Below are 27,800 nucleotides of genomic sequence, written 5' to 3' on the forward strand. Positions count from 1 at the left end.
CAGATGTTCGAGGACAGTCTCCACGATGTGCTGAGATTCAAAACAAAACAAAAACAAAGAACGTAGGAGAAAGGAAAGAGGGATCAGGCTGCAACCCATGCAAAACACCTCCCTATTTCCATGGTTCATGCAAAAAAAAAAAAAAATCACTTAAATGGATGCAGCCTACAGCTTGTGGGCCATATCTGGACATATTTTGTCTGTATGAATTTAAACGAAAGAGTCAGTATTTTTTGCTGTTTCGTTTTGGGTGGTTGTTTAGAGACAGTTGTGAAGCCCTGGTTGGCCAGATCGGAACTGTCCATGTAAAGACCAGGCTGCTCAGAAACTCGCCCCGCCCCGATGGATTTGCCTTGCAGATGCTGCAATTAAATGCTACCAGGCCCTACTTGTGCTTAACATTTTAGAGAGCTGAGCCATTTTACATACACACTTGGGGGTCTTGGTTCTTATAAGGACACCCTTGTCTTTGGCTTGCCTTGGTACTAAGCCATGGGTACCTCCACACACCTATCACCCTGAAGCTGTCTGGGACTGCCAGGGCCACACCCCACACCGGCTACTTGCTGGCTCACAGTGTCTGTTGCCCCATCTACTGAATGGAGAAAATACGTATCTCCTAGAGCAGAGCACTCTCTAGCTTTCCCATCAAACACTTCAAACAGTGGCCGGTACAATGTTACATAAATTAGGCTTAGATTTGTAGCCTAGGCTGGCCTTGAACTCAAAATCTTCCTGTCTCCTCTGCATCCCCAGGTGCTAGGGTCATAGGCCTGAATCACCTCACTTGGCTTCACGCCCAGGTTTGTTTGGGTTTTTAATTTTCATTACTGTGTGTGACGCGTACGTGTGTGTGTGTGTGTGTGTGTGTGTGTGTGTGTGTGTGTGTAGGCACACACACCCCACATTTGAGACTAGAGGGCAACTCTCAGGAGCCAGCTCTCCTGCTTCTGTTGTGGGCTCTGAGGACTAATCTCAAGTTACATCCAGCTTGAGTGTTCTTGATTTATCTCACAGGCCCCTATTAGCCCAGAACTCTTGGTCATCCATCCTTCTACCTGCATCCAAGTGGGGGATTACTCAGTGAATGTGCCCCTGTACCCAGCCTTGTTCTGGGTTTGAGTCTTCTCTGAGACCCCCCCTGGAGACCAACCCCATTAACCGGAATCGACCCCGGCATCTTTGTAAAGGTCAGAAGACAATTTACAGGAGTCAATAATTCTCTCCTACCAACTCGGGAGTTCTGGGGAAGCCAACTCCAGTCAGCAGGTTTGGTGGGAAGCACCATTAACTGCTGTGCCCTCTTGCCAACGTCCCAGCCCGTTTTATCTTGAGGCAGGGTCTCACTAAGTGACCTAGGCTGGCCTTGTGCTCACTGCATAGCCCACGCTTTGAACTTGGGATCTTCCTGCCTCAGCCTCTGGAGTCACTGGGATGGCAGGCCTCCAACACTGATTTTTTTTTTTTTTTTTTTGCTTAATTACATGTCATCAGCTGCTCCAGATATCTAAGTAAGAGCTTAAGAAAAACTATTTAGAAAAAAAAAAAAAGAAAGAAAAACGAAACAAACAAAATGGCGGAACACCTAGCTTGACTATATATAGTCTGACCAGTTCAGAACCCACAAACAGGCTCTGAATTTAGAACCAACCACTAACCCTGAGCTTCAGGGCAAAATCAAGCGGAGAACGAATGGGCAGCCTGGCATGGTAGCTCTTGGTTAGCTTTTAGGAGGCTGAGGCCCCAGAGGACAGAAATTCTAGGCTAGCCTGGGCTAGAGAATAAAAGAATAAAACAATCTCAAAAGCAAACAAACCCGTGATGTTCCGAGTGGTCTGTCACCTCTTCCCCTCCAGATGCCGAGCCTGGCCAACCCACCCTCATGACTAGGGTGCACTTTCACCTCGGAGAAGGGGGGAGGGGGAGGGGGGGAGAGCAAGAGAGACGGCGTAGCTGTAAGAAAAGTCAGTATATTTATGGTTTGCTTTATAAAAGTTACTATAATACAATGGTACATAGTATTGAATTCACAAAAATATGAACAAGTATTTACAGCGAGACACACCCACAACGGAAACACTTCTCTTCAGAAACAAGTTACATACGGATGACAGAGTCTACAGGCACAGACAACCCTAAAATTTATTGGTTCTCTTCTTTGCAGGGACAGGGAGAGGAGGGGGAAAAAAAAAGTATCAGAAACCCCTGACCCTTCAAAAGCAGAGATCTATTCAATGATAACAAAAGCTTTCAAAGAAAAATGGGCCCACATATCAGGATTATTGCAAACCCTTGGGGAGGGGGGGAGAGCCAGAGGTTTGGGGAGGGGGCAGCGCACCTCACCCTGAAGTCAGCCAAGGTTAATGCGTGCAGATCCCATGACAGGGCTCAGTGAGGTACTGCCAGGGAGCAGGCAGCTCCTCCTTGGCTTGCGGGCATCTTCATCCTTTGGTGGTGGACGTTAGTAGCAAAGATGAAGATAAGCCCCCTAGAGGGACCGGCTGCAGAAGTAACTCAAATTAGCCATCTCTACACGCTACACATTTCTTGTGAAAAATAAATCTTTTTTTTTTCTCATTTGCACAATTATGCAGTGAACTGCAAATGGAAGAGAAGGTCGGCGCCGTGCCCAGGTGCCCCTTGGGACTTAATGCCAAGGTTCCTCTCGACCTTCAGACCGGTGGGCACAGTCTCAAACACAGAGGGCCTGTGGAGAATTTAAAAAAAAAAAAAAAAAAAAGAAAAGAAAGAAAAACCACAACAAAACCACCAAGACAGAGAGAAAGGAAAAAAAAACAATTCTTTGTACAGAATTTACATAAGGAAGCTTGACACAAGCTGAGATACCAAGAGGCTGCCGCCGCCTGGTCCGCGGGTGGGGTCAGCCCCACCCGGAGCACTTCATCATGGTGAGGGCTCTGGGTCACAACAGTCGCGGTCCAGAAGTATTTACATGCCTGCTCTGCCTTCTGAGGGGGATGAGACTTGCTGTTTTTGTGTGTCTTTTTGTTGTTGTTGGTTGGTTTTCTTTTTTTTTCTTTTTTCTTTTTTGAAGTACAAAGAAATGAGGGGGGGGGGGAAGTCTTCCCACTTGTTTCTACAAGAAACAAAGTTCCAAGAAAGAGTCTGTATGGCAGTCTATCTACAGGGATTGGTTCTGAACGCCAAAATAATAATTTTCTTCCCTTCAGTTTGATTTTACACACAAGAAAAAAAAAATTCATGGAAATTAACCCTGAAGAGGATGGGGAGGGGGGTTGGGCGGTGGGGTAAGCTGTCCAAGATGTAGATCTGACTTTTAAAATCATTTCCAAGTCTATCTTCCTTTTCCTAAGAGAAACAACCTGCTCACTATGGAAATAAATACGCTCTGGCCTCCTAGGTGGGGGGGCCTCCAGCAGGGTGACATGGGTGTGTGGGGGGGGTTGGGGTAACGGGGAGAAGCTTATCAACAACAAAAATGTCACATGCGTACGGTCAGACAACCCGTAATGGCAGGGCTGGGGGGCCGGGCGGGCCCTGAGGGTCCTGGCACCCTCTACACCCGGGCAGAGTCAAAACTGCAGAGGGTGGAAACACCCTTCCCACTGCCCCCACCGCACCCTTCCCAGTGCCCCCCACCGCACTGGGGACGCCCTGGGAGGCTCCATCATTGCTGGCATCCGAATGAGAAAGTAAACATTGAACCCAAGGATTTGGGGGTGGTAGAGCAGCTAGGGACACCCAGAGAGGAAGTTCCTGTCTGGGACCAGCTTGGCTCCCCCACGGTCTACCAAAGGTAAAGGGCGCCCTCAACCACAGGGGAAGGACAGACTGGGGAACAGGCCAGGAGAAACTGTGGGGTCTGATCACTGCATCCACAGGCGGGGAGGGGCCTTTCGGGTATGTAGTGTTCTGAGATCGAGGCCGCTGGAGCCCCCTCCTCCTGCAGCACCTAGCCCAGGGTCAGCCTGGACCCTGGGCCCACACAGTTCCACTGAGGCCTCCGGGCCCCCACGCGGCTCCTCCTCTGATTCTGCCTTCACATTTTCAACGGTTAAAATGTCTTTTCTTCGGACAAGGAAGAAAATAAAAGAGGAGACAACACCACAGAGCAGCATTCACGGGAGGAAACTGAGGCAGGAGACAGGGAGGGAAGATGGACGAGGGAATGGAAAGCCAAATACACCAGGACACAACGCCTGCAAAGAGCATCTATAAAACGGAAAGAAAGACGCGGGTGGAGAGAGAGAAGCCCTTTCCCGCTGCGGGGCCGGGGCTGCGGGCGGGTCCTGGGATAGTGTTGGGGGGCGCCAGGCCCTAGTGCGGCTGCTGGGGGAAAGGACAGCACCTGAAATGGGTGGGGGGTGGAGCCTGACCCAGGGCGAGGGTCCTCCTGGGCTACGGCTGACATCCTTGGCCTTTGGCACCCAGGGACTAGTTGAGGGTCCCCCGGCAGTTCTCGGAGCCACAGAGGCAGGGTATCTTGACGTCCTCAATGGGGAACTTATAGTCATATGTGATCTCCTCGTTGACATTGATGTGCTGCTTGGAGTAGATGACAATTTTCTTCTGGGACTCCACCGTGATCACCTTGGCATAGCAGTTGGGCTGCAAGATGAGGTGGTGATGTGGTAAGGCGGGGTCAGGGCCCCACCCAGTCCTCACTGTGGAGCTGCCAAACCCAGACTCTTGGTTACCAGCTCCTTGCTCAAGCTCTCTAGCTAGCTCCTCCCATGCCTGGCACTAAATAAAAAGGACCAGGGGCCAGAGAGGTGGCTCAACAGTTGAGAAGCCTTGCAACTCTTTTGTTTCTTTTCTTTTCTTTTTTTTCGGAGCTGGGGACCGAACCCAGGGCCTTTCACTTGTAGGCAAGCGCTCTACCGCTGAGCTAAATCCCCAACCCCTGCCTTGCAACTCTTGCAGAGGACCCCGGCTTAGTTCCCAGCCTCCACGGGGTGGCTTGCAACCAGACCCTAACTCCAGAGTCAGGTGCCCTCCTCTGGCTTCTCTGGGTATCAGGAACACGTGCAGTGTACCCACATACCTACTGGTAAAAACAAGCCATGCACGTTTACAGAATGAGTCTTTAAGGACACAGTTAATCGTCATCAGACAGGCTGCAGGAGATGCCTACATCTGTACTTCTCCGTGGGTGTTATTTCTGAGCCCTAGATCAGGGGCCTATAAACTGTGGGTACTTGCCCTCTTTAGTAAATAAAGTTTTGGTTTTTTTTTTTTTTTTTTTTTTAAGATTTTATTATGTATAAATATACTGTAGCTGTCTTCAGACACACCAGAAGAGGGCATCAGATCTCATTACAGATGGTTGTGAGCCACCATGTGGTTGCTGGGATTTGAACTCAGGACCTCTGGAAGAGCAGTCAGTGCTCTTAACCACTGAGCCATCTCTCCAGCCCTGTAAATAAAGTTTTATTGGCACAGTCTTGCCCTTCTTCACTGGCCTATTACTTAGAGCTGCTTTTGTTTGGAGAGCAAGGTAAATTAGTTACTATGGAGAACATGCACTCACTGGGAGCCTGAGGCCAAAACCCTTCTCCCCAAGTCCTCCCTCCTTCCCAAGTCCTCCTTCTGGCTCCTGGCCATGGTTCCTCCCCATCACGTCCCTACTTCTGAAGCCACGGAGCAGGGTCAACCTGCTATCACTCACCTGGCGGGCAGCAGTGTCTCTCCCTAGTCTGGAGCCCCCCAGATTAGCTAGGCCGGTTGACCAGTGAGCTCAGGGGAATCCTCCTGTTCCCACCTCCCCAGCACTGGTGTCATCACACCACACCCTTTCATGCCGGCTCTGGGGGTTGAACTCAGGTCTGTGTGCTTGCAAGACAACCAATTTACTGACCACTGACACAAGATCTTACTTGTGTTATTGTGGCTGGCCCAGAACTCACTATGTTGACCACACTAGCCTCTAACTCAGAGAAATCCACCCGCCTCTGCCTCCTGAAGGCTGGGTCTAGAGGTGCGTGCAGCCACACCCGGCCTCAGCCCGCCTCTTGAGCACCTGTCATAGGACTCCAGGATTCCCACTGCACCCCACTGTACAGACATAATGACTGAGCTCAGGAGAATAGCTCCTTGCCCACTCCCTCCCTGTCACCCATCGTCAACTGGAGCTTGGGAAAAGAGACAGAACATGATTGAGCGGTGCCGGGGACCCTCCTGGGTCCTTAGTACAGGGGCGGGCCACCTCGGTCCCTCCCTGGGCACTTACGTTGCAGCTGTGATTAATGAACCGCGCAAAGTTGCCGCACTTGGTGGCGTCGATGATGGTGTCGTGGTCTACCCTGAACATGTAGCTGCTACCGATGCCTTCGTCCTCATACCGTTTCTCCCTCATGTCTGCAATCACCTGGTAGCAAAGAGGGCTTTAAGTCTGGGCCTGCTCTGTGCCCCGCCACCCCCTCGGCGGTCCCCTGGGCGGCGCCTACCTGGCGGATGTTCTGACCCACGTACTCAATGACCATCTCATCGGCGGCGATGGGCTCCATGGCAAACAGGCCCCAGTCATGAATGTGGCTCTTACAGAACTTGAGCTTTTTCTTCCGAAACTAGGGGACCGGAGGGAAGGACAGGACGGGTGAGCACTCTCAGGTCCCGCTGCTCGCCTGGCTGCCCCACAGCAGGTCCCACCTCACCTTGAGCTGGTTGAACTTGAGCAGGTCACTGTCACAGCTGCCGGTGAAGGAGGACAGGAGGCGCCGCTGCTCAGACCGCCGCTCTGAGCCTGCCCGGGTAGAGGCATGGGGCTGTGCTGGGATGCTCATACCCTGCTGGCACAACGGGGGGTGACAAGTCAAACAGGGACAGATGTGGCCCGGTCACACCCACCACCTCCTGGCTTCAAGCATCTCTGGCCTTATCATTTCTTCCTATCAGCCTCTTCTTTTGTTTGGTTCCTTTGAGGAGAGGTTTAAGGTTTCTCTGTTGTAGCCCTGGCTGTCCTGGAACTCGCTCTGTAGACCAGGTCTGCCTGTGCCTCCTGAGCGCTGTGATTAAAGAAGTGCGCTGCCTTGGGGCTGGAGAGATGGCTCAGTGGTTAAGAGCACGGACTGCTCTTCCAGAGGTCCTGAGTTCAATTCCCAGCAACCACATGGTGGCTCACAACCATCTGTAATGGGATCTGATGCCCTCTTCTGGTGAGTCTGAAGATGGCTACAGTGTACTCATATAAACAAAACAAAACAAATAAGTAAATTATTAAGAAAAAGTGCACACTGCCACCACCACCACCACCGCTGCCCAGCTCCTATCAGCACTTAAAGTGCTTTTTCTCTCACAACTGAGCCCTACACCCCGCCTTATCAAAAAAACCCTTTTCTATTCTCCGTGGTCTCTTCCTATTGTTCTGTGTGTCTCCTCACTCAGATCCAGTGTGACCTTCTCCGACCCCCTTGGACTCCCCAACTTCCCTCTTATCCACAGCATTTCCTGACCCTGTGTTTGCTTGAATGTTTTTCCCCCCACACCATGAGAAAATAACTCTTTTATTTATTGGTGCCTAGTACACCATAGGCGCGTGCTGAATAGAGAAGGGGGGAAAAGCCAACTTTTTGAGAATGTATTTACGTCCAAGATTAAACCCACTTGGGACTCTCCGCTACCCAAAGAACAGAAAGCAGCCCTTTTGGTTGCTTTTGTGTTTTGTTTTTTAAATGCTGAGACCGTGTCTACCTACGTAGCCCAGACTGCTCTAGAACTCCACAGCCCAAACTCACAGGCTCCTGCCTGACTCTGGGCCCAGGCTCACACAGGCCTTGCTCACGGTACCTGGGTATCCATGGGGGGCTCGTCTGTGCTGGCACGGCTGCTATTGAGGTATCTCAGCTTGTCTTTCTTGTCGATGGTGTAGAAGCCCTCGCTTCGGGCGCAGCCTGTCACGTGCTCACGGATACCGTCCTCCCGTTTCTTTTTCTTGGCTGAGGAGAGGCTGGTGGGTGGGTGTGGGTCAAGGGCCACATGGACATTCTCAGAGATTCTCCCTCCTGGTCCCTCTTCCCTGCCTCCCCAGCCTCAGACCCACCTTTACGGGGAAGGACGTCCAGGTCCACCCCTCTCCCCCTGGCCTGATGCCACCTAGCCATCTCCAATGGTCTGTACCTAGACACATGACTCTGGTCATGTTTATTACTACTTCCTGTTTCTCACCAGAAGTTGGGGCAGTGATGAACCTATGGATAGTTTTATATATATTCAGAGTACTCTGGCAGAGCTCCAGAGGCAGCAAATGCTCAAAAGAGTGTGGACAAATGGGGATCAAGATAGCTCTCTCCTTACGTCAGGACAACAGGTAATGACCACTGCAAAGAGCTAGCAGATTCTAAAGCAGGCTTTGTCTTCAAACCTCAGCTCTGCCACTCGGTAGCTGTGTGACTTTGGGCAGACCACTGAGCCTCTCTGAGCATCAGTGTCTTCCTGTGTTAAATGAGATGACTGATGACTCTGTACGGTACTGGGCCACTGGTGATTCAGTTCAGCCAGGTAGGGCCGTGCCGAGGATCAGCTCAGTCTCCTCAACTGCTGCTACGTTTGGTCCTGAGGCCAGCTCAGCTACCTGTGGGAGTGAGACAGGGGCACCTCAGCCACAGTGACTGTACTACTGCCTCCCTGGTACCATGACTGTGACCGACAAAGCGGAATGCCTGGAGGGGCTTCTTGCTCCTGAAGGACACAGACCCCCAAAACCTGGCAGGATATAGGGATGGTAGACCCAGAGTGTGTCATTCAGCCAGTCCATGCCATTGTCCTGCTGCAACAGGCGCTCGTAGGTGACGCATAGGAAGCGGATGTCCTCCTCATCAATGCCACCATTCCAGATGTCATACAGGATGGTCATCTCCTCAAACTCTGAGCGGGGCCGGAAGAGAGGCTGGGGTGGTGAGGGTTCGGGTGAGGCTGATGGGGCCACCAGGTCTTCGTGGCGCTTCTTAGGTGGCCGTCGCCATGGTCCCCGCACCTTGGCCAGGTCCATGTACTCTTCAGTGACCTCATCTCGGCGAGGTCCTGGGGGAATAGCTTCAGAGGGCCACTGGTTGTCCAGCTCCTTGAAGGGCAGCTTGGTGGGCTCAACAGGTGGTGGAGGTGGGGGTGGAGGAGGCTGGGGTGGGAGGGGCGGTGGGGGGGCTGGGATCCCCGTGTTCCGGAAGTCCAAGGTCACGGCCCGGGGGTCATGTGCACTGGGGAAAATGGGGGCCTGTGGTTGGCCTGGCAGGAGCAGAAGGTCCCTCCCAAGGGCAGGCCCTGGCGGTGGCCGGACCAAAGGCCCATCCAAGGACAGCATAGAAGGTGGGGATCGCCGGGGCCGGCCTGGCTTCCTCTTGATGGGGGTTGGGCAGGGAGCTAGGGTAGCGGGCAGTAGGGGAGGAAGCTGGGGGGGTGGCCTAGGCTGGGCCCTCAGGACAGGGACAGGCAATGCCAGAGGGAAGGGCAGAGGCAGGGGAAGGGGGAGGGGCAGGCCAGTTTCCAGGAGCACTGGGGAGGCCAGGGGGCCAGCTCGTTCATCTCGTCGACCAGTGGGGAGGGGGCAGACAGGCAGAAGCAAGGGCCCACTGGGCTCAGGGAAGGTAGGTGTGAAGGTGAAGTCCCGACCAGGTGTCCGTGGAAGGCCTCCACTGCTCAAGCCAGGGGACGGGGAAGGGTATGAGAACGGGCTGCCAGGCACCTGCGGGGAGCTCAGTGACAGGCCACTGCTGCCCCCTGACAGTGGAGGCTCCCCACCCGGGGTGGCCGGCACTGTCTCCGTGCTCTGTGACTTGGCCAGACTGCCACAGAGGCCTGGGGTACGTGGAGGCTGGTCTTCGGGGGAGGCTCCAGGGGGACAGGAGGTTTGGGGGGCTCTGGGGTCTCGGGCTCAGGTGGTGGGCTGGGTGGCCGGGGATGTCGAGGGGGTAGCAATGGTGGCTGCAAGGGTAAGGAGAGCATCGGAGGGGGCTCGGGCTCCACTTCCAGGTCTGACTCTGTGGAGAGGTAGGCAAAACCAGGACATGGTTATTTAATTCAAACATCTCTCAGAGCCTTATCTTCTTACTGCCCCTTCTATGCACTTAACATACAGACACTACTCTACAAGGCTCTTCTGTAACCAGCCCAGGGTCAGGTACCCAGAAGGGGCTCTGTAAGTGCCAAGAGAAACAACGCTCGCTTATGGCTAGAGTGCAGCTTAGTGGTACAGTAAGGAGGTCCCGGGAGGTACATACAAGGTCTTGGGTCGGACTCCAGAGAACAAAACACTACTGTGTTCCCGAAGCCCACCTGCTTCATGGGGGAACAAAATCCAAGTCTCATCGGAGTCCTTGACGGTCTTCATAGACTTCTCACTGGCATTTATCCCCACTCTCCTGGGATCTAACTTTTCCTACTGCATTTACTCGGACTTAGCACATGTGCTTCCTGAGTACGAGTATCTTTGTCTATCTGATCTACTATTGAATTAACAACCCCTAAAACAGTGCTGGAGCCCACAGAACCTTCTTGTTGAGTTACTGTTTATAAAGAGCGGTGGTCTGTCCTCCGTCAACTGTGATGCATTATACAAAATCTACAGTTTGCTTTTCCCCTGACCTCATAAAGGTACACGCCAACCACATTCGGCTGTGTTAAATATTCTGAAATGTTAAAATGAATTATAATTAACTGATGGTAGTGATTCCCCAGAGGAGAAACTCGGTGGCAACACTGCGTCTGGCAGAGAGGCCAGTTCTGCCACTGCCGGCACTCCCATCCCAGGGCCCTGGCTATGAGCTTTTTGGTCAGCTTTGCCCTAAAGGTGGTGCGGGGTGAAGAGCCCACTGCCCTCTCACCTGACCTGGCACCCACAGGTTGTTCTATCTGGCTGCCACTAAACTGATTGTGGGTTCTCACTGAGTGTGTGTCTAGGGGTACGTCAGGGAAACATGGATTAAGGACCCTTGGTCATACTGGACCACGAGCTTGTCAGTGACCCCAAAGAAGGGGTCGGCCGAGGCACTTCCAGAAGACCTAGAACTGGTTCCAATGGCAAAGACACTACCCCAGCTTTTTACCACACCCCACCTGACTCCCACCCAGGAGGCTGCAGGAATACCTGGACCATGTTCAGGGGGTGATGGGGGTTGAGCTTCCGTCTCCCTGGCAGGGAGTTCTGGAGAGAGCAACATGTCCCCTTGTGTGTTTGGGCTTGGCTCTTCTGGGGGCTCGGGGCTCCCTTCCAGTTCCTGAGCACCCATGGGCAATGGAGACTCTTCCGGCACAGGAGCCTGCATCTCGGGGACTTCGTCCTCGGCCTCAATGTCCACTTCCTCTTCCGTGCCCAAGGACTCCCTCAAGGGGCCTCTTGGGCCCAGAGGCACTTCTGCCCTATCCTGCTCAAAGTCCTGGCCGCCCACTGGAGGCATGCTCTCCTCGGCCATCGCCACTACCGTCGCTGTAGCCATTGCGGTCTCTTTCTCCTCCTCCTCCTCCTCTTCCTCTTCTTCCCCAGGTACTGTCATCTCCTCTTCATCCTCCGAGGATGAAGCTGAGGATGAGGACTCAGAACTGGAATCGAACTCAGAAGATCCAGAACTTTCACTGGAGGACGACGACGACGATGACGACGATGACACAGCCGGGGCCTTGGAGGTGGTGACTCTCTCTATCTCCTCTGGGTGAGGGACACAAGTTGGGGGGCGGGGGGTGGTTAATTCACAGCCCGGCCTGCTCCCGTACCAAGCTAGATATTTCCCCAAAGGCCCTGAACAGGAAACCTGTCTGAATACTGAAGGAGAGGAAACCACTCCTCAATATAAAAAGAGCAAGGTGAAATTAACATAAGACTTTACAACCCGGAAGTGAACAATCTCGGCGCCCTATGGGTTCCCAAGGCAGTGACCAACCCCTCCACTTAGCCCTTAAGTACTCCCATCAACAGTTAGAAGCTACCCCCCACCTGCAGCAGCACTCCACCCAACAGCCCTCCCCCACCCAGTCCCTGCCCAAATACCCGCTGATCTCTTTTCTGCGTCGGATTAACGAGACGCAGCTGGAATGCCTACCTCCCTGCTTACCTTCCTCAGAATCAATATTGTCCTTCTCACTGGCCACCGACAGGGCTGTACCCTGATCGTCGATGTCAGAATCAATCTGGTCATCACTGTCATCATCATCATCATCATCATCCTAGGATACAGGGACAGAGGGACACAGGTGAGCTGGAAGCCTATGTCCCCGCACCCAGCACTCAGCACCCAGGAGCCTCTGATCCAGACCTTATCAGAGCTGGATGAGGATGAGGGGGAGGATATGTGGCTCCTGGGGCGCTCTTCATCCTCCTCCTCTTCCTCTGCTTCGTCCTCTTCTTCCTCCTCCTCAGTGCTTTCTCGTTCCTCCTCTTCCTTGTCCGAGGCAGAGGATGAGGGTGAGGTTGTGGAAGATCCCGAGGATGAGGATGCCGAGGAAGATGAGGACACGGACAAGGACTCCTTCTCGTCCTCCTCCCCACCGCTGTCCAGCTCCAGGGGCCGTCCTGGCCGGCGTCGCACACCCACGCTTTTGGGGTCCCGCTTGGCGAGTTCGCACGGGGCATCAGCCATGTCCCGGTCACGCTCCCGTTCCGACTCTGTGGCAACAGAAGGAGTTAGAGCAGGGATGCAGAGATGGGGAGGAGGGGGACTGAAGTGCCAGCCTGCAGCCGAAGCACGGACCTTCATCTTCCTCATCCACAGAGGTTGAAGGCCGCAGCCGCTTCTGGTCGCCAGAAGAGGCTGTGTCCGGTGGCTCCTTCCTCTTGACCTTGAAGGAGGGCAGGCGAATGGCGCCACGTAGTCCAATGCCCAGGCCTAGGCCCTCGTAACCCAGGCCCTCGCCCTTGCCCCATGATTCCAGCAGGCAGGAGGCGATTCGGTCTTTGGGCTTTGGCCTCTCCTCATCCTTGTGCTCACCAGACTTCACGGGGGTCAGTGAGGCCTGGGAGGGGAGAGAAGGAAACAGTGTCCAACAGCCCGAGGCTCTGCTGCTGCCCCCTGCAGGCAGCCTTAGGTAACGGTACACTTTCTTCCCATCCGCCCGAAACCACAGGGCGCTCACTGCCTTTCCTCGGTTCTAGAGCCCCACACTGCCCCTCCACCATGGCCTCACCAACAACATTAATTACAGCTGCAGTTCTTGGAGCATAGCCTGCACATGTGGAAGGCAGAGTTGAGAGCTGTGTGCTATAAGGCCATGTCTACATCACTGCCTCGGGGAAGGCCCACACTCAACATATTTACAATGTCTTATTTCCCTGGGCTGTATGGTCCCAGTGTGCTTCAAACAGTACACAGTGTCTACACGGCTGACTTGATAAACCCATACGAGAAGAAACAGCTTTCAGAAATTAATTGAAACCAATGTTATTTCTTGAGCTAGTGAAAAAAAAGAAGAAAAAAAAAAAAAAAAGGGCAAACCCTAGAGGTTACCCGCCTTCAATCTCAGCACTTGGGAGGCACAGGCAGGTGGATCCGAGTTCAAGGCCAGCCTGGTCTGCAAAGCCAGTACCAGGACAGCCAGGGCAACACAGAGAAAAGCTCGGAAAAACCAAAAGAAACAAAACCCAAAACAAACAGAGGGTGGGTGGTGGGTGGTGAGAAAGCTCAGTGGTTAAGAGCACTGGCGGCGTTTAAGGGGACCTGGGTCCTGTTCCCAGCACCCATATGGCAGCTCACAACCAGCTGAACCATCCAGCTTCAGGGCGTCAGGCAGGCACTCGCTGCGCTCACATACAGACTTACATACATACAGGCAAAAATACCCATACACATAAAATACCACCAACAAACAAACAAACAACACTAACAACGACAGAGAGCTGGGTCTGGTGACACACCCTTGTAATCCTTGCCACTTGGGAGATGGGAGCATTTAAGGACAACTTTGTTTGGCTAAAAAGCAAAATTGAGGCCAGCCAGGGTTACACTAGACCCTGTCTCAAAATGAAACAAACAACAACAAAAGTCAAACCCAAGGTCCTGGCCTCTTCAACTTGCTACATACTTTCTCTTAGAAGTTTATTTTCTATGCTATGTGCACAGGTGCTCTGTCTTCAAGAGTGCTATGGATGTCTGGTACCTACCAAGGCCAGGAGAGGGAGTTGTATCCCTGGCACTGGATTTACAGATAGCTTTGGCCTGCCATGTGGTTGCTGGCAAACGAACATGGGTCCTCTACAAGAGTAGCCAGTGCTTATAACTGGCTGAGACGTCTCTAACGCACTTGTGTTGTGTGTGCATAGAGTTGTGTAGCTAAGGCTGGCCTTGATGTTCCTGGCAGGGGTGGTGGGAGCACCTCCCATGTGCTGGATGACAGATGTGTTTCACATCTGGCTCATGGACTGCCAGCAGCTGGAGGAGTGTATTCAGGGCTGCGGATACACCTCAGCTAGAAGAGTGCTTGTCTAGCAAGCATGAAGCCTTGGGTTTCATTCCCAGATCTGCTAAACTGTGTGTGGTCAGGCACACTTGGGATCCTAACACCCCGGAGGAAACAGGAAAATTCGCACCTTAAAATCATTCTCTATGACAAAGGGAATTTGAGGTTAGCCTGGGTTAGCGACTGTCTTTGTTTTGTTTTGTTTGTTGTTTTTGTTTGTTCGTTTGTTTGAGTTAGGGTTTCTCTATGTAGCCTAGGCTGTCCTGGAACTTGCTTTGTAGACCAGGCTGGCCTCGAACCCACAGAGATTCCACTCTCCTCTCCATCCTGAGTACCAGAATTAAATGCGTGCCTTCGGTGAGTATTTTACTTAAACATAAACCAGATTTAGCTTTAATTAAAATGAGGCTGTCTACAGTATGTATGAGAGTCAGGTGAGGTCTCATGCAGGCAGAGGCAGGTGGATCTCTGAGTTGGAAGCTAACCTGGGCTAAATAGCAAGTAACAGCCAGTCAGGGCAACACAGTGAAATCCTGTCTTAAAAACCACAACAGGGGCTGGAGAGATGGCTCAGTGGTTAAGAGCACTGACTGCTCTTCCAGAGGTCTCTGAGTTCAATTCCCAGCACCCACATGGTGGCTCACGACCATCTGTAATGGGATCTGGTGCCCTCTTCTGGAACGTCTGAAGAGAGCGACAGTGTACTCACATCAAAAATAAAATCTTTAAAAGAAAACAAAAACAAAAAACAAAAAACCTCACAACAGCCTGCGGGTGGTGGCACACCCAGATCTTTAATCCCAGTGCATGGGTGACAGAGGCAGGGGGCTCTCTATGAGTTCGAAGCCAGAGAGGCCAGCCTGGTCTACAGAATGATCTCCAAGGCGGTCAAGGCCAGACAGAGAAACCCTGTCTTGAAAAACGAAAACAAAACAAAACAAGGAACGGTAACAACAAACTAACAGAAATCAAACTACAGGACGCGCCCGCACAGCTCTTCAGTGTCCCCCACAGAGGCCACTCGAGGCTCTGACATACTGGACTGAAAGGATGGACAAGAACTGCATGAAATGAACCATCTTCAGAGCTCAGCACTTCAAGTTATGGATGACACAGCTTTAGTTAGCTGTGACTGTTACTGGTGAGGGGGGGGAGATGTGGGGGGAGCGCTGGGGGGGGAGAACAGGACAAAAGAACGTGTGGCAGGCTGTTCTCTCTGGTTTTATTGCCCCCATAATATGAGTCCTGACAGGCCTCACCTACACTGCAGAGAACAAGTTCCTAGTCACAAGGCTCCCTAGGGTGCAGGGCAGGGAGGGACAGCCAAACTGTCAAGTCTGCTCTCCTCTGTGGCTGGGGTGAGGGGCAGCGAGGACGAGAAGCAAGGGCAGCTACTGAGGCGTTTCTTTCAATTATTTTCCCCGTGATTTGCTTTTCTGAGACAGGGTCTCACTATGTAACCTTGGCTAGCCTCAAAATCCCCAACCCCGAGAATGATTTTAAGGTGCGAATTTTCCGTGTGCCTGACCACACACAGTTTAGCAGATCTGGGAATGAAACCCAAGGCTTCATGCTTGCTAGACAAGCACTCTTCTAGCTGAGGTGTAACTCGCAGATCCTGTAGCCTTTGCCTCCCCCCACCTCCCATCCCACCCCTCAGGGCTGGGGTTAAAGGTGTGTAACACTGTTCTCGGCTTAATTGAGAGGATGATTTAAAAGCACTAAAAGCCGGCTGGAGGGATGGCTCAGGGGTTAAGAGCACCGACTGCTCTTCCAGAGGTCCTGAGTTCAATTCCCAGCAACCACATGGTGGCTCACAACCATCTGGAATGGGATCTGACGCCCTCTTCTGGTGTGTCTGAAGACTGGTACAGTGTGCTTTTTTTACATAATAATTAAACCTTAAAACAACAACAACAAAAAACCATTAAAGCCAGGCAAGTGCCTGTCCTTGCAGCTTCTAAAGCTGAGAGGGGAGCAGAGGCTGAGACTCCATCTCTTAAGAAAAAAGGAGTCAAGAAAATGTCTCTCCGTGTGTAGAGGGGGTCAGTTAGGAATAGGCTGTGAAGGTCTAGATAAACAAGCGTCCGAGAAGAAGAGAAAGCGGCAGTGCCTACAAGGTTAGATGTGCCACATGTATCAGAAGAGAAAAGCAAGGAGAGTCAGGTCGCAGAGGTCCTTCTTGGCTGTGGGACCATGTGGACTGACAGCCTGGTCAGGAGGGCACTGAGACCTGAAACTCAGCGTGGACAGTGTCTGATGTGCACTCTCCTCTTATTTAAAGGGGAAGGGCCACATGTAGCCAGTGGCCAGGCTCAGTTAGCGCCTGCCCCCCCCCTCAAGACAGGGTTTCTCTGTGTCGCCCTCGCTGACCCAAAACTCAGAGACCCATCGGCCTCTCCCTCCCAAGCACTGGGATTAAAGCTGTGCACCACTGACATCCCGATTATCAGCACTTTTTAAGGGGTGTCTCAGAGGCGAGCACACATCCAGTGACAGGTCTTCAGAAACTTCTTGCCCACCCTCTCGTCACCCTAAGAGGCTCCCTGAGCATCCGCCTACATACCTTGGCCATCCGCTCCTTCTTGTCCCACCATTCGTCAAAGGCCCGGAAGGCCACCACCTCCACCATCTTGCGGTTGAGATCCCGCTTCATGATGGCCTTCAGTTCCTTGAGCACTACTAGCAGGACCCCGTCCACTGTGGCCTTGTGCGGATCCTCCTGACGCGGTACGTAGCCTGGTGGTGGCACGGAGGGGTCAAACTTGGGCAGGGGCGGCCAGTGCTGTCCACGTCCTGGGCCACTGTTGCTCAGGGAGAACGGGCTCCGGTAGGGGGGCAAGTTGACAAACTGTAGCCCAGCAGAAGCGGCAGCGGCGGCAGCGGCCATGAAGGGTGGGTAGGGGCAAGTACCCTGGCCTGTCATGAGCCGGCTTAACATCTGTGTTTGCATCTGGAAGGACATGGGCATGCCGCCCCACTGCCCACCCAGCACATGGCTCATGTCCACCTGCATCACAGGAAACAGTCCCGGCGGGAAGGGCGGCAGTGGTGGAAGGATGGGTGGGGGTGGGACACCCGGGGGCGCTGGCAAGGGTGGTGGGGGCACTGTCACTGCAGGATGGGCTGGTGGTGGTGGTGGTGGTGGTGGCGGCAAAGGTGGGGGCATGGGGAAGCCAGGTTGTGGTGGGGGTGGGGGAGGTGGTGGGGGTAACGGAGGGAAGCCAGGGGGGGGGGCAGGGGCAGGTTTGGAGCAAGCACATTAGGGGCTGCCACAGCCCCTGCCCCTGGGGTCACCACCATGGGCTTGGGGCAGTCAGCGCTGGTGATGGGGGCTGAGGGCATCTCATCGTCTGAGATTTCCATGTCCTCTCCAGAGGACTGCTGGCCCTGGAAGAGAACAGGGAGGGGAGACAAGGTTTCCTAAGCATTTTCCAAGCACCAAGAAGTTGGGAGGCTTGGGATCAGTATGGGAGGCTCCTGAGGGCAGAACAGATCTCAGGCCAATCAAGCAACCATTCCAAACCATGCTTTCTCCCTGTGGTACAAGGGGCATCGAAACTGCCACTTACTCAGCACCTGTGTGCCAGGCACTGTTCTAGATGTGAAGAACCCAAAAGTGGGGGTTGGGGATTTAGCTCAGTGGTAGAGCGCTTGCCTGCAAGCGCAAGCCCTGGGTTGGTCCCCAGCTCCGGAAAAAAAAAAAAAAAAAAAAAGAAAGAACTCGAAAGTGACTAAGATGGACGGAAATCTTGCTGTGTATAGAGCTGAACTTGAAATTGTGGGGCTGCAGCATAACCGGAACAAGAGTTCAGCATGGGGAAGAGGAAAAGAGGTGGGGAGAGAAGGGAACAGAACTCTGCTGTGGTCTGAGAGAGTCTGAGACATCACAGGAAAGAGTTAACACTCACAGCACTGCTTCCCGAGTGCCGGGAAAATTTACATACATTAGCCAGTTCTTAGAACAACTCTGGGGGTTGGGGATTTAGCTCAGTGGTAGAGCGCTTGCCTAGCAAGCCCAAGGCCCTGGGTTCGGTCCTCAGCTGGACACACACACACACACACACACACACAACTCTGGGCAAAAAGGCTTAAGTAACTTCCCCGAGACCACGCAACCAATAAGAGACACAGCCCCGGATCTGAAACAGGAAGTGGCCCCCCGTCAGTGTGCAGTCCACACTGTGGCTAGCAAGGCCTTGGGCGAAAGGTACTCGCTGAGCAAGTGCTGGCTGCCTGGGTGGGGGTAGCCGCATTAAGGACTCATAAACTAGAGGGGGTTTTTGTTTGTTTGCATTTGAAGTGCTAGGGTCTGAGCCCTGGTGCTTTGAGCCTCTGGGCATGCTAGGTAAGTGCTCTACAGCCCTGGAGCTGGGCGAGCACGCTCCCACTGGGCCCTTTTAATCTTTCCTCAGCCTTCTCACTTAAGTCTCCTTGGCTTTTAGAAGGAGCAAGGCTGAGGGCTACAGATATGCATGCACAACAGACAGTGGGACATGCGCACCAGACACCTGCCCCAAGAAGAGTTTAGACAGCGAGGAGGTGGAAGTGGGAGGAGTCAAGGACAACTTGGGCCAAACTGAGGTGTGAGGACTCTCTGAGACCTGGGTCTTTGGGACATTAGGATCAGAGCCTGGGAAATGGAGGCAGAAGCACTGAGCTCCAACGGTATAGAGCTGGGAGCTGGAGGGAAGGTGAGAATAGATGGGTTCCAATCCCACACCGGACTCCTGTGTGGGTCAGACTCCCACAGCTCACCCTGGGTGAAAATGTTAAGAAAACAAATCTTGACAGGCAGTAAGTGATTTGGTTTGGAAGGTGGAGAGGGCGCGAGGTCAGAGGTCACACACACCACCAGACGAGGAGAGCCTGAGAGGGGTCATCGCGGGGCAAGGAGTGTCTAGACTCTCCCCTGTACACACATCGCTGTACTGGCTCACTCTCAAGGTACTCGTGTGAGGGAGGGCCAGGTGAGCGGAGCAAGAAGAGAAAGAATGCTCTCACGTCAGCTCCGGACAGCACCCAGCACCGTGGAGCAGCGCACAGAGGGTTAACTCCGGCTGCTACAGTCAGCCAATCACAGGGGCACAGGCAAACTGGCTCTGCCCCCTCCCTCCCTGGGCACAGCGGGTGGGAATAAGCTGGCTGCGGGTTGCCGTAGGTCAGGTGAACGAAGGGACACCTTGTTTCCATGGAGATGGCTGGCGAGACGGGACTCTTACTGACCCACTCAACAGATGAGGAAACTGAGACTAGAGAAGCGACAATGCCTTCCTCTAGGTCACATAGTCCTTGTGACAAGACGGCTAAGGCTCTGGGGCTGAAACTTGTATTTTTTACTCACCAGCCTCGGCCTATCCTGACCCTCCCACCGGTCCACCCCAAGCTGCTGCTCGCTCTCTACCTCAGCCTAGTGGGGGGCGCAGAGCTCTTACAGACACCAAGCACTACCAGAGAAACTGAGTACTGCTCTCCCAGCCGCCAGCAGGGGGCGCCGGAGGGCCGGCTGATTGTCAGTCCCACTTGGAAACATCTACCAGATTCAGTCCTGGGGCACTCCAGACTCCAACCCTCCCTGCCTTAGTTGCCTCTCCTCATCTGATGCCCAGGGAGTAAGGGACTGAGTGAGTGGGAGGGAGGCCCGTGCCCTCCAGCTACTCTGGGCTTCTCAACCCTGGACCAGGTGGCTGGCATGATAAACATCCGCCTAACCTAGGCGGCCTAGAAGGGATGGGGGAAGGGCCTACAGCCTAGTTCGAGCTAGTACACCTGTCAACTCCTCGGCCTTGACCCTTGAAGCCAGAAACCACTTCCCCAGAACTGCTCGCAGGCTCCAACCGCCTGCGGCCCCACCTCCTCCCCTGACTCCCAAATTTCCTTCCCAGGCAGCCAGAGGGGCTTATTCAAGGGCTGGGAAAGGGAGGAGGACACTCAATTCTGTGTCCAAAGGTGCATGAGCCCGTGTCTGAGCTTCTACTTGTTCATGCCTGCTGGGCCCAGGACAAAGACCTAGTCAGTGTTGAGCTCAGAAAGATGACACGATGCCCCTCTCCCCCAGAAAACCTGGACGGTGGAACCTGGGAACCTTGGAGAATTCTGAGCCTGGGAGGTCTGGGTAATGAGATGGAGTGAGGAAAGGAGGGGGTGGGGCCAGACGCCTTCGCCCGATTTATGCTATGTTCCCCTCCAAAGCTAACCCTAACCCCTTCCCCCTAAACTTTAGAGTCTAAACCACTGGGAGAAGGAAGCTGGGCGGGTGGACTGCACCACCTGCATTCCTTGTCTCTTCAGTGCACCGGGCTCTGAAGCACAACACTTGGGAGTGTTTGCTGGGCGAGCCTCATACAGCACCCTGGCCAACCTCCAATATGCCCGAGTGACAGGACTGACCATCATTAACAGGGAAAATGACCTGGAACCATGAACGCAGCCCTTAGAGGGTCTCTGAAAACCGCACTGGAGCTCAAAATCAGAACTTAGCCCAAGTTGAAAAGTCTAGACTCTTCCAAGGAGGACGGAACCATTACAGGGTCCCGTTGCTCCAGCGTCTTAGCTAGTGAAATGAAACAAGGGGGAAGGAGGGAAACACAGACAAAATCAATCCCAGACAGACAGACTGACAGACAGAAAGACATGGTGGTACCTCATCCATCCGCTCTGAGGTCGGGGTCCTGTCTCCTGCCAGGTCCAAATTCACCTCAGCTGTCTGGCCTAGAAGACCCATAGGGTCTGGGGGGCCTGGCTCAGGTGGGGGCCGAGGCCCTAGGCCCAGGCCCAGGTCATCATCCTCGTCGGAATCAGGCAGTGGTGTAGGGCTGATGTCCTCTAGGCCCGTGCTAGAGGGGCGTGAGGAGGGTGGCGAGGGACCACGGAAGCCAGGCTGTGAGTTAGTGCCAAAGTGGGTGAGTGGGGAGAGCTGGGAGGAGGAGGAGGAGATGGGGCTGCCTTCCATCTGGATCTCAGTGTCTGAGTCCTGCTCTCGCAGGAAGGGCAGCTTGGTGCGTTGTTCCTTCAACAGCATCTCAATGCGGGAGTCCAGGCTGTCATGGGGCTTCTCTGGTCCCGCTGGAGAAGACTCCAGAGTAGGAGTGCCAGGGCTGTCACAGGGCTCAGGACTCCAGCCAAAGGTAGGCCTACCACCCAGCTCCATGCTGTTGTTGTCAGGGGGTGGGGGACCAGGAGGTGTGCCCGGCTTCTCCTTGGCTGGAGGCTCAGAGGGTGGCAGGGGTGGGGGCGCGGGTGCCCTCCGGAACTCCCCACTGTCGTGGGTCCCGAAGGCTGCTGTGGCAGTGGGCTCCTCGGGGGGTGGCGGGAATGGGGGTGCTGGAGTCTGGTACGGAGAAAAAGCTGATTTGAATCCGGACGCAGTGGCTGTTTGGGCAGGAGGTGGAGTATGGGCATATGTGGTGGAATCCTGGGATTGAGTCTTGAAGGGAGTGCCGCCGCCACCGCCAACTGTCCCAAAAGAGAGGTCTGAGGAGCCTCGGAAAGGAGCCGTGGCTCCTGCCACCGCAGCCGCCACCGCGGAGTTGTGGACATAATGGTGTTCGTGACGGCGGTTATAGGCATCTGTGAACTTGCTCTCGTGCCGCCTGGCCTTGAAGGTTGCTGCGGGGTCCTGGCTGAAGAGGTAGGAGGGTGTGGGCTGGCGACTGGAATAGCTGGGATCTTGGGAGAAAGGGGTGCCCAGGCGGGGCGTGATCGGGGTGCCTTGTCCGTAGGAGTTGGGTGTGTCCAGACGGCAGCTGGAGTAGGCTGTATCCTGGGAGAAGGGGGTCCCGCCACTATTGGGGGTGACTGAGGAGGAGCCAGAGCCACAGCCTGCGGACAGGTTACCATCCTTGAGCCGCTTCAGAGCATCCGAGAGCTGGAGAGAAATGAAATCATGGGAGCTGAGGGAGGGAGGAAAGAGCAGGGTGAAGGGAATGGAGTTGTTTCGGGCTAGAATGCTGGCTGCTAGGGAGCATGGAGCCCACAACTTCCCAGCACAAGGAAAGAAACGAGTGTTGGGAAGCTCCCTAGGTATAGATGTTTACGCTCTGGACACACAGAGGTCTTCCCTCATACCGGAGGAAAGAGAAGAACCAGACGTGTTGATATAGGCTGACATTTCCTTCCCGCCTCAGGCTATCTCACATTATAGGGTGTGGCACAGAGAGGTGACCAATGACTTTGGTCTTGGGTTTGATGGGCCGTCCTCACAAATTCTAGAGATTTCAAGGTGTGAGGGGTGGAGGGTCGGCGCCTAGGTTAGAACTGTGGCTGAGTGAAATGGCCAAGCGAGTATCCAGGTATACAGTGGGCTGAGGAGGCAGTCTCTTCAGGGAGGGGATCTGAACTCCTGCTGTCTGGAAACAGGAGTCCAAGGGGTTGCCCAGACACCAGACACTAAGACCCAAACACAGCGATGCTTTGACATCCGTATGGAAAAACAGCCTGGCATCTGTGGGAATCCCAGTATGGATGGAGGGTAGAATGAGGGGAGGGACTCTAGGAGGCCTGAAAGCTACAGGGAGGACCAATGGGGGCGAGGGGGGAGGTGTGTGCAGCCGGGCTTTCAGACCTGCTCTGAACATACTAGAGCCAGAGGTACCGAGGCAGAGGATCAGCAGGGATAAACCTACCTGCAGGGTCTCGCTCACAATTGGAGAAATAGCATCCAGCTCACCCACTGGGAGGGTCTGAGGGGTGTACCGGCCGGTGACCAGCAGTTCATAGAAGCGCATGCGAGTTTCCCCTGTAACAGGCAAGGGACAAGGGTATCCATGGAGGCTTCGACATGACACATCCCCATGGGGATTCCAACTTGCTTATTAGCATGTTCCTGGATCCCTGTGCCTGCGACCACAGGCTTGGAGATGCTACACATCCCCTGACTAAGTTCCTACCCTCTTCTCACCTCATTCAAGATTCTCCTCTGTCCAGCAAAGCTGCCAAACTGCAATCTTTCTCATCCTGAAATTCTGAGGCTAAAGCCTTTGTGGGACAGAGCCCCAACGCTCCCCCTACCCCCTAAAATCCCAAAATGCCATCCTCAATGAAAACTTCTTTTCATTACTTGAACTACAGTTCCCCAAAAAAGGAGCCATTACCACCCCACCCCCACATTCTTTCACCACAGAATAGCCACAGTTTGTAGCAAGGACAGAGGAAGTTTAGTGACAGAGGTGACTGTTACATATCTGAGGCCAAAAGACAAGCAGAGTCTGTCAGACACGTATCGCTGGGAATCGAGCATACAATGCTTTCAGCTTAAGCCCCAAGGGTGCCCCACGTCTGCCCGGGGACTACCTGGGGCCCACATGGTCCCACTGAGCCTGATGCCTAAACTCTCTACCCACCCGAGAGAGGTTTTTTTTTTTTTTTTACCGTTCAGGCCCCAGATTATTGGTATTTATAGAGCCTTACAGACAGCTGCTTACGCATGCAAAGAAGGTGTGTTCCTTGAGCTACACTTTACCCGTCTCTCGAAATACAATCTCAAACATTAGGTGGTAGTATCTGAGGAGTGTGGTTTTTTTCTTTCTTTTCCTTCCTTTTTTGTTTTTTTTTTACCCTCCCCGCCCCTCCCCCCAATTGAAATTGTATCGAGATTTAGCTGCTTCTGAAGATGTGGGCAGGTGATGGGGGAGGGGGACTGCAGGCTTCATTCAGTCTTGGGAGAAATGGAACTTCAGCTTAACGTAAGGCTAGGTAGTAGATTTAATAGTTTCTCCCTCACACACACTCACACACACACACACACACACCACACACACACACTCACTCCACACACACCGCTCACACACTCCACACACACACCACACACACACCACACCACACACACACACACACACACACTCCCACCTACACACACACACACCACACACACACCTCACACACACACACACACTCCATACACCCACACACACACACCACATACATCACACTCACTCACACACACACACACACACACACATACACACACTCACACACACACTCACACACACACACACTCACTCACACACACACACATACACTCACACACACACATACACTCTCACACACACTCACACACACACTCACACACACACACACACTCACACACACACGCTCACGCGCACACTCGGGTGGATGTGGGGAGAATGACTTACTAGAGCGTGAGGAACCTCAGGCGAAAGAGCAGGAAAGTTGTATGTAGACTGGACAGAAATGAGTAGGCCCGGGCTTTGCAAGTGGGGGCTTTGCAAGCAGGGTAACCAAATCCACTCAAAATTACCACAACCCACAACCCTTTGCAACACCCAGCATGTAGCCATCATGTAGCCACCATTAGAAGCAAAACAAAGTCAGTTTTTCTGCTGCTTGCCTTTTGGTGTGCTCAGATACTCAGAAAATCCTTGTGCTCACCCCCTGGAGTCCTCTCAGGCAGGGTTCACCAGTGCCACACACATCCCCCAACTCCCGGACTTAACATTAGGACCACAGGACTGCCTGCTCCCAAAGCGCCCTGCACTTCCCCTCAGATTGGCAGCAATCTCGTCGAAAGGACACAGGTAAACTTAAAGGGAATGCCCTCGGGGTTTTGCCAGGCCATTCCACCTGAGCCAGGACTCAGGGGGGAGAGTTAACAGCTCTGGAGGTAGGAGGTATGGCTCTCCAGCCTGACTGAGCAAACGGAGGTGCTGCGGTCTCTTTAAGAGAGAGGAGGGAAGACAAGTGTCAACCCATGAGCACCCAGAGCAGCCCGCCCCCAAGATCCACTATCAATGCTATCAGAACATTATCAATGAAACACTCCAGGGCTCAGATTGGTTCAGGGAAGGGGCACCTGTAAGGGGTGAAGAAGCACAGCACCCTAGATCTTTAAGGAGTGACTTTTATGAATTTAAAGGCACATGGTTCTTCCTCTGCCCCCTACAAATAAACAAACCCTCCCTTCTCCCCTAACACAGGCAGCAACACTAGGGACTGTCTAAACGCAGGCCACTGGGGCTCAGAGAGCAGCCCACAAGGGTGTCATAGGTGGGGAAGCCTCTGGGTGGTCCCTAAGGGTGCAGTGGCCAAGGACTGGCACATTTGGTAAATTATAGTCTGTCTCCTAGCAACAGACAACACATTTGGCTCCATGTGACTCTGCCCTCCGGAGGGGACAAAAAAATAAAGAGGGTGGTGGTGGTAGGGGGAATCCCAAGGAAGAGACAAGGTAGAGGGGTTCTCCTAACTCTGAAGGGAGGTTTCCAAAAAAAGAGGTGAGACTGACAGGTGGCCTTCCAGCTCCTCCCCCACGAGCCAACCGGCCTCCACTAACCTTTGGTGTCCAGCTCCACGTGGATGATGTTACCCATGACAGAAGTGCTATGCAAGTGTTGGACTGCCTCCTTGGCGCCCCTGACCGTGGCAAAGACTACCTTGGCGATGCCCAGGTGTTTCTTGGTCTTCGGGTTATACAAAATCTCCACCTCCTCAACTTCCCCATACTTTTTGCACATGTCCCTTAGGAAGTTTTCACGGATGTTGTCATTCAGCTTGGCAAATGTCACCTGCTTGGGAGGCACAGGGCCCACGTAGAACTCATCGATCTGGCAGGGGCCGAGGTGGGGGGGAAGGGAGTTTGGAAAACATTAAAACCAAAGAGAAAACACAACACTCCTCACTTGCCCAGCGGTTTTTTTTTTTTTAAAGGCGATTTATTTATTTTTTTTAATGTCTAAAACAAAACAAAACGAAAAAAAGCATGCGGGCGGGCCTGGGAAGCGGAGGATTAAATCGTTTGGAACCTGGAAGTCCTCTGGGTTCGAAAGGAAAGGGGAAAAAGAAACAGTTTCTCTTTCCCCACCCCCCTATTCTGGCCTCCCATCCTGGCTGCTGGATCCGGGACGACCCTGTGGTCTAGGAAGTTGTCCCCTTTAAAGCCAAAGGCCTGGGAGGGGGGCGGGTCCCTGAGCCAGGGCCCTGGGTGCACAGGACCCAGGTGGGGACCGGGAGCCCCCAGCTCCGCCGGCAAGATACAGTATCAGTGCCCTTGTTACAGTTTCTCCGGGTGTTATTTTGTTTACAGTGGCCGGGAGGGGACACCCCTCTCCCTCTCCCCGCCAAAACTTCCCAGTCCTGGACGGCGGGAACTCAGAATCCGGCTGGGCTTGGTCAGGACTGGCGTTATTTTCGAACTCGGGGAAGGGGGGGAGGGACCATAAGACAGAGAGGAGGGGTCCTACCTTGAATTTGGGCACCGACAGCTCCAGCTCCTTGTTTTTGGTCCAGATGCCGACCACCCGGGGATCTTCCACGATTTCCACCGGGCGGTTGCTGGACATCTGTGGGCAGAGATAGGGGGCTCAGTATGGAAGGGCTGGCACCCTCCCCAGGGGCAGGGGCGGCCCCCCCCTCCAGGCACCAGTCCCACTCCAGGCTGAGGGGAGACCTGGCTGACAGTTGGCCAGGTGGCTGGGAGAGGGGTCCCCCTCTGTTCGCCTCTGTCTGGGGGCTCCACCGGGGGTGGGTGGGGGTGGCGGGAAGGCGCGCCGGCTACTCACCGCCAGGCTGAAATGCTGCCCATCGTAGCGGTACAGTTTATGGTGCCCCTTTTTCAGAGCCGGGTCAATCATCAACTTGTAACTTCTCCAATGGTGGTTCCTCCTCTCGCCCGAAGGGCCGGGCTGCGGCGGGGGCTGCTGGTGGTGGTGGTGGGGGTGACTGTTCTCCATGCCGTTAACCCAACCTGAAAACCAGCAAGTTGTTGTCCTCTCCGCCGCTTCTACACATTCGCCAAAGAATCCAATCGGCTGGCCCCACCCCCTCCCACCTTACCAGCGCGCCCCGAAAGCTTGTCTCGCTGGCTCTTCCTCCCCCCCCCCGAAAAAAAATATAAGAATGGAGCGAGAGAATAAACCCTTTCCGGAGGGTTTACGCGCCCGCCCGCTCGGCCACCGTCTCCGGCTGGCAGCGAGGGGCTGCCCGGGGCCCCCGCTGCGGGCTGGCGCGGTCCGGGGCGCACGGAGGACGCGGGCTCCGGCCCATGGTGCCGCCGGCCGCCCGGCGTGGCGCTCGGCCCGGCTCGGGCGCGGGGGCGCGGCAGGCCTGGCGTCGCCCGCCGGGGCGGGGCCGGGGCTGGGCCGCCCGGCTGTTCTGACCGCGGCCTCTCTTCCCTCCCCAGCCGCGCTTACATCCCCGCCGGGCGCCGGCCTCCCTGCGCCGCCAGCCAGTACATGGTGTCCCCCGCGGGAGCCGAGGCCGGGGCGGCCGGACCGGGGGCCGGGATGGGGGGGACGCCGCCTTAGCGGCTGCCGGGCCCCGAGCTGCCGCTGCCCTTGCTGCTGCTGCCGCTGTTGCCGCCGCTGCTGCTGCTGCTGCCCGGGAGGCGGCTGGCGGCGGAGGCTCGGCTCCCAGTAGCCGCACATCCCACAATACACCGCTAAGGAGCCCGACCCGAGCGCTCACCCTCCTCCTCTTCCTCCTCCTCC

General features: G+C 54.3%; 1 protein-coding gene across 1 annotated transcript; it reads right to left on the reverse strand.

Annotated features, from left to right (window-relative positions):
* Window positions 1-1,950: 1,950 nt before the first annotated feature.
* Setd1b (SET domain containing 1B, histone lysine methyltransferase) lies at window positions 1,951-27,766 on the reverse strand. The gene is given in 19 exon segments (XM_032886384.1): window positions 1,951-4,590; window positions 6,212-6,349; window positions 6,429-6,548; window positions 6,636-6,767; window positions 7,768-7,934; window positions 8,695-9,795; window positions 9,798-9,953; window positions 11,060-11,617; window positions 12,021-12,132; window positions 12,222-12,571; window positions 12,657-12,918; window positions 16,925-17,595; window positions 17,598-17,748; window positions 21,002-22,225; window positions 22,983-23,095; window positions 25,649-25,919; window positions 26,556-26,654; window positions 26,874-27,058; window positions 27,504-27,766. Coding segments are annotated over 18 exon segments (5,970 nt in total). The 5' UTR covers window positions 27,045-27,058; window positions 27,504-27,766; the 3' UTR covers window positions 1,951-4,416.
* Window positions 27,767-27,800: the final 34 nt, after the last annotated feature.

The sequence above is a fragment of the Rattus rattus genome, chromosome 16 (assembly GCF_011064425.1).
Source record: "Rattus rattus isolate New Zealand chromosome 16, Rrattus_CSIRO_v1, whole genome shotgun sequence".
NCBI lineage: Eukaryota > Metazoa > Chordata > Mammalia > Rodentia > Muridae > Rattus > Rattus rattus.